Source organism: Haematobia irritans, chromosome 5 (genome assembly GCF_050003625.1).
Source record: "Haematobia irritans isolate KBUSLIRL chromosome 5, ASM5000362v1, whole genome shotgun sequence".
Taxonomy (NCBI): domain Eukaryota; kingdom Metazoa; phylum Arthropoda; class Insecta; order Diptera; family Muscidae; genus Haematobia; species Haematobia irritans.
Window position 1 is genome coordinate 17,072,642 of NC_134401.1, and position 19,096 is coordinate 17,091,737.

At 31.5% G+C, this 19,096-nt stretch overlaps 2 protein-coding genes across 2 annotated transcripts in view; one reads left to right on the forward strand and one right to left on the reverse strand.

Moving 5' to 3' along the window:
* Positions 1 to 17,220, reverse strand: part of a (arc) — a 320,776-nt gene extending 303,556 nt beyond the window's left edge. Inside the window, exon 1 of the mRNA XM_075309568.1 lies at positions 17,113 to 17,220. The gene's annotated coding sequence lies outside the window, so the exon portion shown is untranslated. The remainder of the gene's footprint in view (positions 1 to 17,112) is intronic.
* On the forward strand, positions 1,971 to 18,510 carry LOC142238057 (polyprenol dehydrogenase). The gene is made up of 6 exons (XM_075309580.1): positions 1,971 to 2,212; positions 11,509 to 11,754; positions 11,831 to 11,938; positions 16,888 to 17,061; positions 17,141 to 17,348; positions 17,407 to 18,510. Exons 2-6 carry the CDS (start codon positions 11,574 to 11,576, stop codon positions 17,798 to 17,800), a joined length of 1,065 nt encoding a protein of 354 aa, XP_075165695.1. The 5' UTR covers positions 1,971 to 2,212; positions 11,509 to 11,573; the 3' UTR covers positions 17,801 to 18,510.
* Positions 18,511 to 19,096: the final 586 nt, after the last annotated feature.

Below are 19,096 nucleotides of genomic sequence, written 5' to 3' on the forward strand. Positions count from 1 at the left end.
TCATGAACCCCCGCCTTTCGGCATCCATGCTTTTTGACATTCTTACTTTGGGACGCTCTCGCTTTGGTATTTCTTCTACGAAGGTAAATATTGTTTGACGAGCAATAATTAATTCAATAAAGCCAAATATTTTGGTTCAAATTTTAAACCAGTGCCTTTTTATTTCTTCTACTTTTACGCCACGCATTCAAACGTCTTGATTTGAAATCTTAAATCTGTAGAAGTAAAATCTGAAAATTTTACATTGAGTTTCAAGCAATTTTCATGATCAGTGCGCCTTCTACACCCTCAAGAAGTGAAGTCGGTCTATGTTATATGGAGGCATTACCAAATGGACCGATAAAAACTTAATCCGATACACGCTTTTTTGAGCCTAAAATACCAGAATATTTACAATTTCAGGCAAATCAGATAAAAACTACTGTTTCTAGAAACCCAAGGAGTTAAATCGAGAGATCGTTCTTATGGGGGCTATACTAAAATATGGACCGATACTCACCGTTTTCGGCACACCTCTTTATGACCCGAAAATACCTATAGATTTCCAATTTCAGGCAAATAGGATAAAAACTTCGGATTCTAAAGGGCGGTAAAAATTTCAAGGGCCGATGTTGATTTTGAATAAAACACAAACTATGTAGGAAATTATTGTAATTTTATTTTATTATGATATATTGGTATTACTCAATTATATATGGAACAAAATATCGGCCAAATGGGTGCCGCGACCTCGGTGGCACACCTTCATCGGATGGTCCCAATTTTCGATGACGCTGAGGCATAATGGAGGTTCTATGCCGTTAATGTGCCGAATTATCTCATCCTTTAGCTCTTGAATTGTTGCTGGCTTATCGACGTACACCTTTTCTTTCATATAACCCCAAAGAAAAAAGTCCAACGGTGTCAAATCACATGATCTTGGCGGCCAATTTACATCGCCATTACGTGAGATAACACGGCCATTGAATTTGTTGCGCAAAAGATCCATTGTTTCGTTAGCTGTGTGCCAAGTGGCATAAAATTCAGAAAAAAACTTGGCGTTTAGGTGTGGTTCACATTCAACATCGGCCCTTACAATTTAACCACACTTTAGAAGCCCAAGAAGTAAAATCGGGAATCGGTCTATATGGGGGCTATACCAAAATATGGACCGATACTCACCATTTTCTAGAGGTATTTTATGGTCCTAAAATACCTCTAGATTTCCAATTTCAGACAAATTGGATAAAAACTACGGTTTTTATAAGCCCAAGACCCCAAATCGGGAGGTCGTTTTATATGGGGACCATACCAAAACATGGACCGATACTCACAATTTTTGGCACACGTATTTGTGGTCCTACAATACCTCTAGATTTCCAATTTCAGGTAAATTGAATAAAAACTGCGGTTTCTATAAGCCCAAGAAGTAAAATCGGGAGATCGGTCTATATGAGGGCTATACCAAAACGTGGACCGATACTCACCATTTTTGGCACACCTCTTTATGGTCATAAAATACCTCCAGATTTCAAATTTCAGGATAAAAACTACGGATTCCAGAAGCCCAAAACTTAAAATCGGCAGATCGGTGTATATATGGGGGCTATATCAAAACCTGGACCGATATAGCCCATCTTCGAACTTGTCCTGCCTGCAGACAAAAGACGAGTTTGTGCAAAATTTCAACACGATTGCTTCATTTTTGAAGACTGTAGCGTGATTACAACAGACAGACAGACGGACATCGTTATATCGTCTTAGAATTTCTCCCTGATCAAGAATATATATACTTTATATAGTCGGAAATCGATATTTCGATGTGTTACAAGTGGAATGACAAACTTATGATATCCCCGTCACCATTCTATGGTGATGGGTATAAAAATGCATAATATGTTTATGCTGTATACATTCTACTTAAACATGAGCGTTGGCAACCCTACTGACCACACATGCTTTTGAAACCATCAGCTGCTTTCACATCAGTTTATAAACGCATTCCAACGAAGATTGGTCGGGTCTGACTAGAAACGCGGCATTTTAGTCTCGGCTTCATTTCTTGCGGTCTTAAGCGTTTACGTTCTCCTCTAACGGCCATACCAATTATCCAAAGTTATTAATCAAATCGATGTCCAACTAAACAAAAGAAACTCAATATCCAATATAGGTGTACGGGCATTTATTCATCCAGAAAAGACATCATCACGCCCCCACAATAAGACCCACAAAGGTGAGTAGAAATGATGATAACGAATCATCATCGCACCATGAGAAACAGGTCAGTGGGTTAGTGCAGTGGGAGAAATCTTTTTGTCATAAATTTTATTAAATCGAAAAGACCTTCGATAGCACTAACCTTAGCCTCCACAAAAAAGCAAAGGTTCACCAAAATTTTTGTTGGCAAAGAAATCACGTATTCATTACCTCCATATGTACATACATTCATGTATGATGGAAACAATCAAACAAATAAAAATGGTTAAATGTGTAAAAAAAAAAAGAAAGTTGAGGAAGAGCGCCAAGACAGAGTTTTTTCGTTAAAGGTTTTTGTTTGTATTGCTGCCAATACTTTTGTTATTGTTTTTTTGGTGGTTGTTACCGATTCATCGACTTAATTTGTTGTAGTTGTGTGTTGTTCTCATAGTTCGTGTAGATCGTTATGAATTTTATGTTGTTTTCTTCTTCGTTTATATCCATCCACACAAACAAGACTACCACAGCAGCAACAATCCGCAATCTAATGCGCTGACTTTGCTGATCGATGGACGAAACAACGGTTACGTTAAGACTTATTTGAATTTTGAAAAAAAAAAAATTTTTTTTGGTCGCTGTTTTTGTGATTTTTGTTTGTCGTTATCGAATAGTAGAAAACATAATTAATATGCAGTAGTCTCGTCCGTCTGTCTTTCCCTCCGTCGTTTTGATTACTCCCTTTTTGTGATTGGATTTCGTTATCTTATAGTTTTATATGTGTGTTTATTCATCTTATCACCAAACATGCATGACCTGTAACTTCGAAGGGTGAGCGCGCAAGTGAAAGTGGCATTTTGTGTAATTTTTTTGTTTTTTGGCATGGAACGACATAAAATTCAGCCATTTTTTGGGGTGTGTGGAAATAGCAGAGAACAAGTGTGTTCATGTCTGCTAGCATATTCGGCGTAGATGTTCTAAAATGCATTGGTAATTTTATTAGCAAAAATTGATCAAGGCTTTGTCATACACTGAAAAAAAGGGTTTCCTAATTCAATCACGAAATTAATTGTTCCAATTAATTTTAATTGTAACTGCTTCAATCACGAAAACGATAGTATAAATCATAGAATAAAGAAGAAATAAAAAATTTACCTTATTAAAAATAAAATATTTTTTAAATTTCAAATGTTATCCTGAATCCTGGGATTTTTTATTCCCGGGATTTTTCGGGTTGCCGAAAAGATAATCTAAATTTGTTAAATTTGCAGCTTTTTCGGATCTTTTATTAATAAATTTGTGTCTTCATTCAGTATAAACGACCCTTACACCAAGGTCGACTGTAAGAGTCGTTTTTCATCTGCAATAAAATAGGTTCGCGTATATCTGATGAAACTTTGGATGCCTTGATATTTTAGGAGGTTACTTAAAACGATTAAGTATAAAAGAATATTTAAGGAATCCCGGAAATTACCGGGATTCAATACTTTGAAATCCTGAATCCAGGGATTTATAAAAATCGATACCGAATAACAGAAGAAGTGCATGGCTGTTTTGCTGGAACGTATTTTCGATTTTTACATTTTGTTCGCAAACAGGGAACATTTCTAGGGGTAAAAGCAAGTCTCTAGCCATCTAGGTTATACCTCAATCACATTACACTCCTAAGCTCCACTCTAACTAGATTTCAACTGTCATTTGCCTTATAAAAAGGGATTTCAAATTCACTTTTAGTAGATTTCGTGCCTAATATGAATGGGCTTGTGTTAGGTTAAGTATAACGGCAGTCGGTTATTATACCCTCCACCATGGGATGGTATATTAACTTTGTCATTCCGTTTGTAACGCATTGAAATTTTGGTCTACGACCCCATAAAGTTTATAAGTCGTGGTGAAACTCTGAATCGATCTAGCGATGTCCGTCCGTCTGTTTCGGAAATTACGCTAACTTCCAAACCAAACAAGTTATCCTCCCAGCAAAAAAAAAAATGGAAGTTCTTCCAAAGGCACAACTTTAAAAGCACTTCCAGAATATGCACTCCCATAGATGTTCTTTATTTTAACTACACACAAAATTTTTTTTCTGATTCAATCACGAAATTAATTGATCCAATTAATTTTTTAATTGAAATGTCTTCAATCACGGAAATGATAGTATCAATTAAAAAAATTAATTGAAGGTCTATTAAATATTTAATTGATCTAATTAAAAAATTAATTGATACTATTAACTTTTGTGATTGATTAAATTTTTAATTGAATATTTTTTAAAACTCAATTGAAATTTTAATTGGAAAAATTTTCGTGAATTTTTTTTTCTGTGTACCCAGGAAGTTCTTTTAATTCAATTTGTTATAACTTGATTTGTTCATACTTTTAATGGATAATTTTAACTTTTTTTGTTTCAAATAGGCTAAAAACAGAGTAAGAATTCATAAAATGGTACAAATCATTTAAATTTTGTCGAAAAAAATGCTAAATTCAATCTTCAAAAATTGTGAATTTTTACAAATATTTGAGGTCAAGCGTTTCCAGCAAGCGTTAGAATCCATTAAAAATGATAAAAAATTATAAAAATTATTTATTTAGCAAAATATAACAGAATTTTTTAATTTACATCCAAAACACTGAATTCGGATTACACCTAAAGAAGTGATGCAAATTCAGTGCAACGGCTGTTGAAATGGAAGACTTCCGTCCTATGACAAGCCCATGTTAAATTCATCGCTTCTGCGTCAATTATGCATCACTTCCGGATCCAAAAAGAACATTTCCATTACTTTTTTGGCGACGCTTTTTTTGCTGGGCTGTTAAAACTTGGTAGTTGTTATTAATGTAGGTCGGATTGCAAATGGGCCATATCGGACTATTTTTAGGTATAGCCTCCATATAAACTGTCCCCTAGGATGTTCGGCCGATTCGTTTGAAATTTGGTACGCGATGTTAGTATATGGCCTCTAAAAACCATGCAAAAATTGGTCCACATCGGTCTATAATTATATATAGCCCCCATAGAAACCGATCCTCAGATTTGATTTCTGAATCATCCGATCCAAATGAACTTTGGAATCGGAGCGATCGGAAGCTAAAATTGATCCATATCGATTGATATTGGCTCTCTAATTACCGTGCGAAAATTGGTTCATATCGCTTCAAAATTATTTACAGACTGCCCTTTATAAACCGATCAAGGACTAAATTGGCTTATATAGGTATTTAATATGGCTTTTTTTGTCTAAAATTGACTCCACATTTAGTGAAAACACTCAGAAATGGTACCTGTATTACTTGGAGGGAATATTCCACCGCAAAAAACTGTTTGGGGTTCGGTCGAAATCGGGATTGAAACCATGACCCCTTAAATACAAGGCGGACATGCTAACCATTGCACCACGGTGGCTCCCAAGATTGCTGGATACTCATATTTTATGAAGAAAATAACGTGGAACTTACAAAATTGTGCCGTAGGCTGACCTATATCAACTCTAGATATAGGTTTAAGGGTGGTTATGGGTGGTTGGCAATATTACGTATGGAATTTAGAGAAATTCTGAGTTTTATGGTTGATATGTTTGTAATTTTAATTTAATTTAATTACTTCCTAATTACCTAATTACTTCCTAAATTGAAAGCAGGAAGTGTAGCTACCTGTCTGCTTGTTGGATTGCAACAGTTTGCAAAATTATTATAAATACTAAACGAGATTTTCTAAGTGTGTTTGATTAATTAAACAGCTACTATGTATTTTGTTTTAAATTTTGTAATTTTCATTATTTTCTAAAGTTTTATTGTAATTAATAAAAAATCAAAATGTGTTAATATAAACTTTCATCATTGTTGGCGAATGTTTGATGATGATGTTGCTTTTTTCTTTCTCTCCATAAGATTACAACAAGTGTTTATTGGAAATTAATGTGTTCACATGCATCTGTGTTATTTATGATACGATTTTTTGTTGATAATGCAGTGAAAATATTTAGTCTTGAAAATTGTATTGTCAATCGCAAGTGCAACCTTTTTTATGTTGCCTGAAGATCTACTAATGTCATTTGATTAATGACTTATCGAACTTATGGAATTATGTATTGCGCGTAAAGCCTAAACTAATCCATAAATATAATCGGCAACGTAATTCTTTTTTAGCATTCTACAAATATTTGGACTTATTTACCTCTAGTAATTAGTTTACAGTTTCATATAGAGTAGTGTAATAATAATAATATATATACAATTAAAAGTGGCAAATAAATATTTTTTTTAAATAATTTATACAAAATCCAGCGGAACCTAAGGACAGGTTTTTTATCCGAATGGCAATTTTGGTAAGGAAAATTCAGTGATGGGTTATTTTTTATCGATTCTTTACAAGCCAATAAACGCATTTGATGGAACTCTAGCCTAATACTCTATACTCCCCAGCAAAATAAAAAAAAACAAAATGTCGCCAAAACTACAATGAAAATTTCCTTTTTCGATCCGGAAGTGGTGCATAATTGGCTCGGAAGCTACTAAGAATGTGTGTTAACCAATGACCTTTTTTACATCACATATTTTTCCGCAATCTCAAGTATTGTAATAGCACAACTTAAATGGCCCCTAAATGTCTGTTTTATGTACATAGTCGAAATATTGCATTTATCATCAAAATATTGTTTCCAATTGTGTGACAAAAAAAACGAGTTCAATGGCCAGTTTACTCCCTGATATTGTTTCGTCACAATAAGATTATATTGAGTAATCTAGGAATAATAACAATCTTGATACTACTAACCCCAAATTGAAATATGTATGTTTCACTGATATTATTTCGTCATAATAAGATTTGATACTACTAACCCACAATTGAAACATGTGACTCAACTCAATTTCTATGTCCATATTCAAAACAATTTATAGACAGTTTTTCAAAAACAAAGTTACATATCGTTTACATTTGCATATCGAAGTTAAACTTTAACAATTTACGTTATTTTGTAATAGAAAAATAATTAATTTCTGGGGATAGAAGTTTAAAACACTTCTAAAACAGCAAAAACTCTACTTAAAGAGATAAAACAGTCACAGTTTGCCGGCTATTTTCTAAATTCGATTAGACTAAAACATTCGACGGCTGCCTTGTATCACACAAACATTTTTTTTCTGATTCAATCACGAAATTAATTGATCCAATTAATTTTTTAATTGAAATGTCTTCACAGAAATGATAGTATCAATTAAAAAATTAATTGACAGTCAATTAAAAAATTAATTGATCCAATTAAAATATTAATTGATACTATTAATTTGTGTGATTGATATTTGTTTCAATTAAAAAATTTGTTGAATCAATTAAATTTTTAATTGAATATTTTTTAAAACTCAATTAAGATTTTAATTGGAAAATTTTTCGTGAAATTTTTTTCTGAGATTTGGAAGTTCCGAATGGCGTTTGGTTCTTAACATGTTGGCTGATAAGTCGCCGGTCTGACACATAGATGGCGTCGCTAGTATTAAATGGATATTATTTTTATATAATACCAACCTTCAAATGATTCGTGTCAAAATTTGACGTCTGTAAGTCAATTAGTTTATGAGATAGAGCGTCTTTTGTGAAGCAAATTTTGTTATTGTGAAAAAAATGGAAAAAAGGAATTTCGTGTTTTGATAAAATACTGTTTTCTGAAGGGAAAAAATACGGTGGAAGCAAAAACTTGGCTTGATAATGAGTTTCCGGACTCTGCCCCCAAGGAAATCAACAATAATTGATTGGTATGCAAAATTCAAGCGTGGTGAAATGAGCACGGAGGACGGTGAACGCAGTGGACGTCCGAAAGAGGTGGTTACCGAAGAAAACATAAAAAAACCGGCAAAATGATTTTGAATGACCGTAAAATGAAGTTGATCGAGATAGCAGAGGCCTTAAAGATATCAAAGGAACGTGTTGGTCATATCATTCATCAATATTTGGATATGCGGAAGCTCTGTGCAAAATTAGTGCCGCGCGAACTCACATTTGACCAAAAACACCAACGTGTTGATGATTCTGAGCGGTGTTTGCAGCTGTTAACTCGTAATACACCCGTCGATATGTGACAATGGATGAAACATGGCTCCATCACTGCACTCCTGAGTCCAATCGACAGTCGGCTGTGTGGACAGCGACCAGAGAACCGTCTCCGAAGCGTGGAAAGACTCAAAAGTCCGCTGGCAAAGTAATGGCCTGTTTTTTGGGATGCGCATGGAATAATTTTTATCGATTATCTTGAGACGGGAAAACCCATCAACAGTGACTATTATATGGCGTTTGAAGGTCGAAATTGCGGCAAAACGGCCCCATATGAAAAAGAAAAAAGTGTTGTTCCACCAAGACAACGCACCGTGCCACAAGTCATTGAGAACGTTGGCAAAAATTCATGAATTGGGCTTCGAATTGCTTCCCCACCCACCGTATTCTCCAGATCTGGCCCCCAGCGACTTTTTCTTGTTCTCAGACCTCAAAAGGATGCTCGCAGGGAAAAAATTTGGCTGCAATGAAGAGGTGATCGCCGAAACTGAGGCCTATTTTGAGGCAAAACCGAAGGAGTACTACCGAAATGGTATCAAAAAATTCGAGGGTCGTTATAATCGTTGTATCGCTCTTGAAGGGAACTATGTTGAACAATAAAAACGAATTTTGACAAAAAAATGTGTTTCTTTGTTAGACCGGGGACTTATCAGCCAACCTGTTATATGCTAAGAATTTTGCATATAAGTACCAAAATAAATCATCTCCCCCTCTACCCAAGATCTATACTAAAGTCTACAAAAAAAAATTTTTTTTTGATTCTATCACGAAATTAATTGATCCAATTAATTTTTTAGTTGAAATGTCTTCAATCACGAAAATGATAGTATCAATCACAGTTTTAATTGGATATTAAACAATAATTGATTAAAAAATTAATTGATTTTTTTTTAGCAAATTTCAATTAATTTTTTAATTGATTTAATTAAAAATCGAATTTATATTGATTGCAAATCTCTATTATTACAATTACTTAACTGATTTAGTGTTTTTCGTTTGATTAAAAATTGATTGCTTGAAATAAATTTTTAGTTAAAAATTAAAAAAATTTCCGTCACTTTCTGTTAACTGGGGAGTCACCGTGGTGCAATGGTTAGCAGCCCGCCTTGCATACACAAGGTCGTGGGTTCGATTCCTGCTTCAACCGAACACCAAAAACTTTTTCACCACCGTGGTGCAATGGTAGCAGCATACACAAGGTCGTGGGTTCGATTCCTGCTTCGACCGAACACCAAAAAGTTTTTCAGCGGTGGATTATCCCACCTCAGTAATGCTGGTGACATTTCTGAGGGTTTCAAGCTTCACTAAGTGGTTTCACTGCAATGTGGTACGCCGTTCGGACTCGGCTATAAAAAGGAGGTCCCTTGTCATTGAGCTTAACATGGAATCGGGCAGCACTCAGTGATAAGAGAGAAGTTCACCAATGTGGTATCACAATGGACTGAATAGTCTAAGTGAGCCTGATACATCGGGCTGTCACCAAACCTAACCTAACTGGCAGTTAAAGCCTAATGGAGCTACATGAAAATTGCCGTTAGTCTTCCGAGTTTGATTAAAAAGTTAATTGTATCAATTCATGTTTTTAATTAAAATGTTCAATCACTGACTTAATTAACTTCATATTTCTATCTTGATTAAAAAGTTAAATTTCAACTTTTTTTGGAAATCTTTTGGTGATCTTTTTTTCTGTGTATGGAAATTCGATTTAGCTGTCGATGAAACAAATGTATAGTCAGTCAGGTATCTGGCATTTTCTTTTCGATAACTTAATAGTAACAAATCCTCAATCTTCATATCCAATTAGCTCGCATAAAAATTGTAATAATATGTAGAATAATTAATTTGGGCGAACAAAAAAACAGCCTGTGATGATATCAGACTAACATGAAAATATATTTAATATATATTTTTTGTCAAACTGGTACTTAACTTGGACAATTGATATATAGGCCTTTATTCATTAAAGCAAAAATATTTTAAAATAATTTAAGCTTAAAAAATTTCGTTATAAACATTTTTGTCAGACAATTATCCATTTATTTATCTTATACAAATATTGGCAATATGAACTTCATTAAATTCCCGCTTTATTTTTGTAATACGTCAATATTTAGCAAAAATAAACTTGAAATGAGTATACTTCACAAACCTTGATCAAATATTGAATATTCATTGTTTAAAGTGTCAAAAGGTTTCTCAATACAATGAGGAAAAGATTTACTCTGAAATAGAGTGTCATCGAGATAGGGTTATTGTTTGTTTTGTTTTTTTTTTTTTTTTTTTTTCATTGGAAATAATGCATTTTTCTTGGCTTATGTGACAATCATTGTGCAATGAACTGTATGTCATGCTAATGTGAGAAACTACTTAGAGATGCTTGTGCACTCAGAAATGCCAACAATATTAATGAGATTTTTTATATACCGCTCACATATCTCGAATAGAGAATTTTTGTGGAAAAACTAATTCTAATAAATCGAAGTAATATTAGGTAAAATATTAGGTAAAATCATTCGAAGCATTCATTTATTGATAAATGTAAAAAAAATATTCTGTATTGAAATTCTTCAATAATGATTTTTATATATTTTTCACAATACCAAACATACTATATATACGGTCAAAAAACGTGAACTCTATAAGGGCACTAAAGCCAATTTAACTCTATTTTAGTTCATGAATTTATTATGTTTTGATGAAGTTTCCTTGGCTTAAATACTTGTTTGTGTACGTTAGTTAAATGAACTAACAAAAGGAAAAATGTATATACAAATAAAACAAAGATTAAATTAGTTCCAAAAAATAGTTCAAAATTTTTAAAAATTTGTACATTTTACCCATCCATCCATCTTGAACTCCGTAAGGCGCTAAAAATATTTTTCCAATTTTGAACTGCAATTTTTTCCTTCAAACTACAAAATTTTCTTTAACAGATGATATTTTTTCTCATTATGCCTAATTAAGTTTCCTGAATTTATCGAAAAGGATTTTCTTATTTTATTTTTTTTAAAGCGAAGTTTGTAATACAGTTTAGTTAAAATTTCCTAAAATTAATCGAAATGTCAAAAATTAACCAAAATTTTTCTTCCTGGTGGGTTCATGGGTTTTTTGAGTTTACTATTCTCCATATTCAAAACAATTTGCTAACAGTTTATCGATGGAATTTGTATGGTAAACTTGAGATTTAAATGTTAAATATTAATAGTTTTGAATATTTTTTTATATTTTATATATTATTTAAAATTTCATTGACTAATTATTTTTTTTTTATATCTTTACGTCTTTATTTACAGCTAATCAACATTCCAAAAAATATATTCTTATACACCTAGGACATTTTTAAATTAAATACAAAATCATGTTTTTCACAATACTTTTCACTACATTATTTGTGCTATTGGCAGTTGCTTTTTGGTTTACGAGAACGACCAAAGAATTACCCAAGACTTGGTATGAATGGAAGACAGAATTTCGATATCAATATATTGGCATTTTGGGATTGATTGATGATAGCAAAAAATCTTCAGCTAATAGAGTTGGTAAATATAGTTCAAATTAATAATAAATTATTTCAGCTCATTTATGGTCTACCTCTCTCTCTCTTTTATATTCTAGAGCTTTACAAACAACCAGATCGTATTGCTGTAATAACAGGAGGAAATCGTGGCATTGGCTTAAGAATAGTTGAAAAACTTTTAGCCTGTGATATGACTGTTATTGTTGGTAAGTAGAAGTAGACTTCTTTGACATACCTCAGTCAAATCAAATAATTGAAGGCAGCATATTACGAGATTTGCCTTTTATATTTCAGTATTAGAGAACAAAAATACCAGTGAGGTGAATTCAACAATGTCTCTAAAAATAGATTTCGATTTGAAATGATGCACACTGGTGGTGAAAAATGGTTCAATTTGGGAGGAATAATAAGGGAATATTTCTCGTACGTAATTTCCATAAGAAAATAACATATAAGACCCAAATTAAATTATCTCACAGATCTGACTATGAAAATTCGATTTAGCCTGCGATGAAACATGTGTATAGTTAGGCTTGTGGAAATTGTCTTTTTTCTTTTCAATAACACAATAACAATACCAATTCCTTAATCCTCATGTCCAATAAGCCCGTATTAAAATTGTAATAATATGTAAAGAAATTAATTTGGACGAAAAACCAGCCTGCATTGATATCAGACTAACATAAAAATAAAAACAAATATTAATTATCGAAAATCGCTTAATGGTTTTTCAAAATATTCCCCAGTAAGATCTATACACTTTTGCATGCTTTTGAACCAGTGGTCGAAGCACTTTTGTTACTCTGATTGAGGTATCTCCAAAACCGGCATTATGAATATATCAGGTGTCATTCTTCAGGTGTTGAAAAACATTGACCTTTCATTTTATTTTTTACTTACGGGCATATAAAGCAGTAATTCGGTGCCAAGTCAGGAATATACGACGGATGACTTATCACATCGACGTTTTGAGTACTCAAACATGCAGTTGTTATAGCCGATGTGTGAGAGCTCGCATTTTCGTGGTGAATCCAATCGACACTAGCCTATTTTTTGACAAAATTTTCTATAGAAAAAAAATTATGACAAAATTTTCTATAGAAATAAAATTTTGACAAAATTTTCTATAGAAATAAAATTTTGACAAAACTTTTCTATAGAAATAACATTTTAAGAAAATTTTCTAAAGAAATAACATTTTGTTGGTTAAGCTACACTTGTAGTTTAGTCAATGTATGGTTTTAAGCTGCAATAAAAAACAACAACAATGCTTAAAGAACAAAACCAACAATAACAAAACGAATAGAAAATTTTCTATAGAAATAAAATTTTTACAAAATTTTCTATAGAACCAGTGGTCGAACCACTTTTGCCACTCTGATTGAGGTATCTCCAAAACCGGCATTATGAATGTATTAATCGCTTCTTCAGGTATTGAAAAACATTGACCTTTCATTTTATTTTTTACTTACCAAGTCAGGAATATACGACGGATGACTTATCAAATAGCCGATGAATGAGAGCTCGCATTTTCGGGGTGAATCCAATCGACACGAGCCTTTTATAGAGCGATTGACAAATTGTTTGGAGAAAATTTGACAACATTTTCTATAGAAATAAAATTTTCTATAGAAATAACATTTTGACAAAATTTTCCTATGAAAATAAAATTTTGAAAAAAAAAAACTTTATAGAAATAAAATTTTGACAAAATTTTCTATAGAAATAAAATTTGACAAAATTTTCTATAGAAATAAAATATTGACAATATTTTCTATAGAAATAAAATTTTGACAAAAATTGGATATAGAATTAAATTTTGACAAAATTTTTATAGGAATAAAATTTTGACAAACTTTTCTATATAATAAAATATTGAAAAAATTTTCTATGAAATAAAATTTTGACAAAATTTTCTATAGAAATAAAATTTTGAACAAAATTTTCTATAGAAATAACATTTTAGGAAAATTTTCTAAAGAAATAAAATTTTAAGAAAATTTTTTAAAGAAATAAAATTGTGACAAAATTTTCTATAGAAATAAAATTTTTACAAAATTTTCTATAGAAATAAAATTTTTAAAAAATTTTCTATAGAAATAAAATTTTCACAAAATTTTCTTAGAAATAAAATTTTGACAAAATTTTCTATAGAAATAAAATTTTGACAAAAATTTCTATAGAAATAAAATTTTGACAAAATTTTCTATAGAAATAAAATTTTGACAAAACTTTCTATAGAAATAAAATTTTGACAAAATTTTCTATAGAAATAAAATTTTGAAAAAATTTTCTATAGAAATAAAATTTTTACAAAATTTTCTATGGAAATAAAATGTTGACAAAATTTTCTATAGAAATAAAATTTTGGCAAAATTTTCTATGGAAATCAAATTTTGACAAAATTTTCTATAGAAATAAAATTTTGACAAAATTTTCTATAGAAATAAAATTTTGACAAAATTTGCTATAGAAAAAAAATTTTGACAAAATTTGCTATAGAAAAAAAATTTTGACAAAATTTTCTATTGAAATAAACTTTTTACAAAATTTTCTATAGAAATAAAATTTTGACAAAATTTTCTATAGAAATAAAATTTTGACAAAATTTTCGATAGAAATAACATTTTGACAAAATTTTCTATAGACATAAAATTTTGACAAAATTTTCTATAGAAATAAAATTTTGACAAAATTTTCTATATAAATAAAATTTTGACAAAACTTTTCTAAAGAAATAAAATTTTGACAAAATTTTTCTAAAGAAATAAAATTTTGACAAAATTTTCTATAGAAATTAATTTTTGACAAAATTTATTTCTATAGAAATAAAATTTTGACAAAATTTTCTATAAAAATAAAAAAAATTTCTATAGAAATAAAATTTTAACAAAATTTTCTACAGAAATAAAATTTTGACAATATTTTATTTTTTATTTTATTTTTTTATTTTTATTTACGACAATACAATAAGCCAGAAAGGCCAATAATAGCGCATTGCCTCTATAACTAATTAATTATATAAAATCTAAAGTAAATTTATCATTTAATTAAATAACAATATGAATGAATTTTTAGAAAAAGTGTAGAATATATAAGTGCAAACCAAATAAGCAAAAATAAAGCAAATAATAAAAATAAAAAATAAAAATAAAAATATGGCTAAAGGTTCAAATAATATCCATCAATACTTATTCCAGAAAATAAGGATAACTACCATTGGCAATGACAGACATTTTTATTAATTAATTTATTATATAAATCATTCATTCAAAAACCTCTGTAACAGGAATTGCTTAAATTGGTAAACAGTAAAGTTGAAGCACCTCAGTGTTAACGGGAGAGAATTCCAAATTCTAGCAACGGACACTATGTACGATCTCTCGAATGTAGAACAGGAAATCTGAGGTATGTTAATCTGTGGGTTCCTAACAGAATGGGAGAAAATAAATTTCGAGAGTAAATCTGCGGGTGACGATCTCTGAATAGCCTTATAGAAAAAAATCAGTTTACGCAATGAAACATATTGTTCAAAATTACATCCAAGGAATTCTCTAACATAGTCACTGACATGATCAAACCTACGAAGACCGTATACAAAACGCACTATTCTATTGACGATAAGCCTGATCCTGTCTCTATTATAGTGTTGAGAGCATGATACCAATTCAAGGCAGTAGTTCACCTGAGTCATTAGGAACGCAAAACCCATCATATGTCTCACCGGAAGAGGCAAATTCAGACCACAACAGTACAATTTCCTAAGTCCCAATGTGACCCTGGAGGAAACATAATCTATAGAAATAAAATTTTGACAAAATTTTCTATAGAAATAAAATATTGACAAAATTTTCTATAGAAATAAAATTTTGACAAAATTTTCAATAGAAATAAAATTTTGACAAAATTTTCAATAGAAGTGAAACTTTTAAAAATTGGTCTATAGAAATAAATTTTCACAAAATTTTCTATAGAAATAAAATTTTGACAAATTTTTCTATAGAAATAAAATTTTGACAAAATTGTCTATAGTAATAAAATTTTCACAAAATTTTCTATAGAAATAAAATTTTGGAAAAATTTTCAATAGAAGTAAAATTTTGACAATATTTTCTATAGAAATAAAATTTTAACAAAATTTTCTATAGAAATAAAATTTTGCTAAGATTTTTTGTTTGATAGTTTTTAGTAAAATTTTCTCTAAATTTGGGTATATTATTTTAGGCTCGAATGACAACCGTGGATCCAACGCGAATCAATGGTTTCCGGAACAACAAATGATCGTGGATGACCTTCACAAAATTCGTCTTGGAGTGAACTACGACCTCGGTTGAATTCACCATACCATTGATAAACACTGGTCCTTGACGGGGATTCATCGCCAAAAATTTTATTAAGTTCATCGATGCACTGTTATTAAGTTAATCCACGTCGAAAGTTGTAAAAGATAATCGCACGAAAATATTCGCGATTTAATTCCATTTTTTAGGCGAAATGAATCTTTTCCATTTGCTGTAAACAACCAAATAGCGCTCATATGTCAAAACGTATTTCCTCAAAATATCCAGCTTTACGCTAGAGCTGTTGCCCGTTGGCAGATTGCATCATTAAGGTTGCCCCCAATCCACGCATATAAAAGACAAGCCTTATATTCTAACGTATTTGATTTGGTTCGAGCCTTATGTTACCTTTGCAAGAGAAAAATATTTTCGCAACATTACAACGTTACACCACCTTTTTTTAAGAATGAGATTTACATCCGACACACCCTTTTTTGTCATCTTTTGGTATGCAAACATATAAGATCTATTTGCATATATTATTTTGCTTATAAGGATGATAAAGATGTGTTGACATACAAATTGTTCAGTATGATAATAATACAATCAATCAAATGCAGCCCATTTGGGTTATAATGAGCAAAAGCAAATCTAACAAATGTGTGAATGGAATAATGAAAATTTTAATATTCCGCATTTTTATGAGTAGCCCAAAAATATGCTTATTGATTGGTAGAAATCTTTTTGAATTGAATGCAATATGTTAACCACTAATCTTTGAAATCGCTTTGAATTCAAACCTTTGTTATTACTGCGTTTATTTTTAGCCTAAAAATATGCTTTAAATATCCTAACTAAACATAATCTCTTTCAAGGTGTTCGAGATCCCAAAGCTGCTGAAGAAATTTTCAAAAAGACCATTAATGTAGACAATACTAATGGAAAATTGATCTGCGAAGAATTGGATGTTGGAAGTATGAAATCAGTACGCCACTTTGCCCAAAAAATTAAGGACAAATTCAACAAAGTAGATCTTTTGATAAATAATGGTGAGTATGTGGGGGAGGGGTTTATAATCAAAGTATTTTTCAACGACTTACCACCTTATTTCTATTACATCCATTATAGCTGGCATTATGTTTGCTCCTTTTAAAATATCCAATGAAGGTTATGAATCTCATTTTGCTGTTAATTTCTTGGGTCATTTTTTGTTGCAACACTTGTTAATGCCTTTGCTTAAGGCCGCTGGAAAAGAAGACAAACGATCACGAATTGTTAATGTATCATCATGTGCCCATTTGATAGGAAGAATTAATTATAAAGATATAAATGGAGAGTAAGAGCTAGAATATGACTGTTATTTTTTTATATTCTAAATCATATGTCTTTTACAGAAAATATTATTCCCCTGGTGATGCCTATAGCCAATCGAAACTAGCTCAGGTTTTGTGTACACGTCACTTGCAACAACTTTTAGATTCGGAACAAGCCTATGTCCAAGTGATCGCTGTACATCCCGGTGTTGTAGATACTGATCTTTTTGAACATTCAGCCACAACAGCAGTTCCATGGTTTAATAAACTCTTCTTCAAAACACCCGAACAAGGTTCTCGTACACCCGTTTATGCTGCCATTTCACCGCGTATTGAAGGCCAAGGTGGCCTGTATTTAAGTAATTGTCGCAAAGGTGCAATTAAGCCAAGTGTTTTGAAAAATGAAGTATGTGAGAAATTTTTCAAATTTGCTTGTGATTTACTAAAAATCGAACAATATGGATCAGGCAAATAGTCATTATCATATCCTATGTCAGGTCCTTCGGACACATTTCTACTGCATTAAGTGAATTAAATTCACTGTAACTTTTGTATTTAATATTTGTAATCTATCTAACGACCTACTTACGGTCATATTCATAATGAGAATTTAGACACTGGCTATAGACATTGACCATCTTATTAATATTTTTGATTTTCATAGGACAAATAAGATTATTCTAATCGTCCTATTAGCATGTGTCTATTTAATCCATTTTTCCAAATTACAAAAAGAATTTCATTCCATATATTGTGACTAATTTAAGAACTAAAAAGTGGCAGCTAAGACAACAACTACTATATATCATAGTTATATTCCACCCACCTTCGAAAGATTAGTAAGGACAAAATCTATGCGAATAAAAGGATCATTAAAGTCCTGAGTACTCTCACATTCATTGATTCCTAGTTAATTCGAATTTTCTCATTGTCTCACGGTTATAGCCTGTGTCTAGATTTATCTAATGAATGTGCAAGTTACTATTTATAGTATAACACTTTTTATACCTACACCTTAATTTATATACCCAAGTCCATTAGATTTATTACAGAACACATTTCCTCTCTCTCAAAAGAACGTATTGTATTGCAAATTACGTCCATAGCTATTTTTTATAGATATATTTAAGAAGAATGTTTATTTTTTATGAAATAAAGTGATTTTCGTAGAAAATTTTAGTAGAAGGTGAATTGTTTACTTTTTTCAACGAGGCAAGTGGAGCATCATAAGAATTTAATAGTAGCACGCGTTGTGAACATAGAATCCGTAGTAGTCATCTTTCCCTCACCCTTTCCTATTCTACAGCTAAAGGTGTGCGATCACTCTAGTCACGTGTTCTGTTTTTCCTTATCCTTTTCTATCCCGCAGCTAGAGCTCTATCACTCTAGTCATGTGTCTCTTTTTTCTCATCCTTTCCTATTCCACAGCTAGAGATGTGCGATCACTCTAGTCACGTGTTCTCCTTTCCCTCATTCCTCCTGTTTCTCAGCTGGAGGTGTGCGACCACTCTAGCCATGTGGAAAGAAGAATACGTTGTAGTCACGTACGATCACTCTAGTCACGTGTCCTGCTTTTCCTCATTCTTTTCTATCCCGCAACCAGAGCTGTGCGATCACTCTAGTCACGTGTGGAGCATCATAAGAATTTAATAGTAGCGCGCGTAGTGAACATAGAATCCGTAGTAGCCACGTAGTTTTCTTTCCCTCATCCTTTCCTATTTCACAGCTAAAGGTGTGCGATCACTCTAGTCACGTGTTCTGCTTTTCCCCA

Bases quoted from the DNA above. Each gene is read 5' to 3' on its own strand.
- LOC142238057 (XM_075309580.1), top strand. From the start codon at position 11,574: ATGTTTTTCACAATACTTTTCACTACATTATTTGTGCTATTGGCAGTT. The intron at 11,755-11,830 runs GTAAATATAGTT...TTTATATTCTAG, and splicing joins ATCTTCAGCTAATAGAGTTG to AGCTTTACAAACAACCAGAT. The intron at 17,349-17,406 runs GTAAGAGCTAGA...TGTCTTTTACAG, and splicing joins TATAAAGATATAAATGGAGA to AAAATATTATTCCCCTGGTG.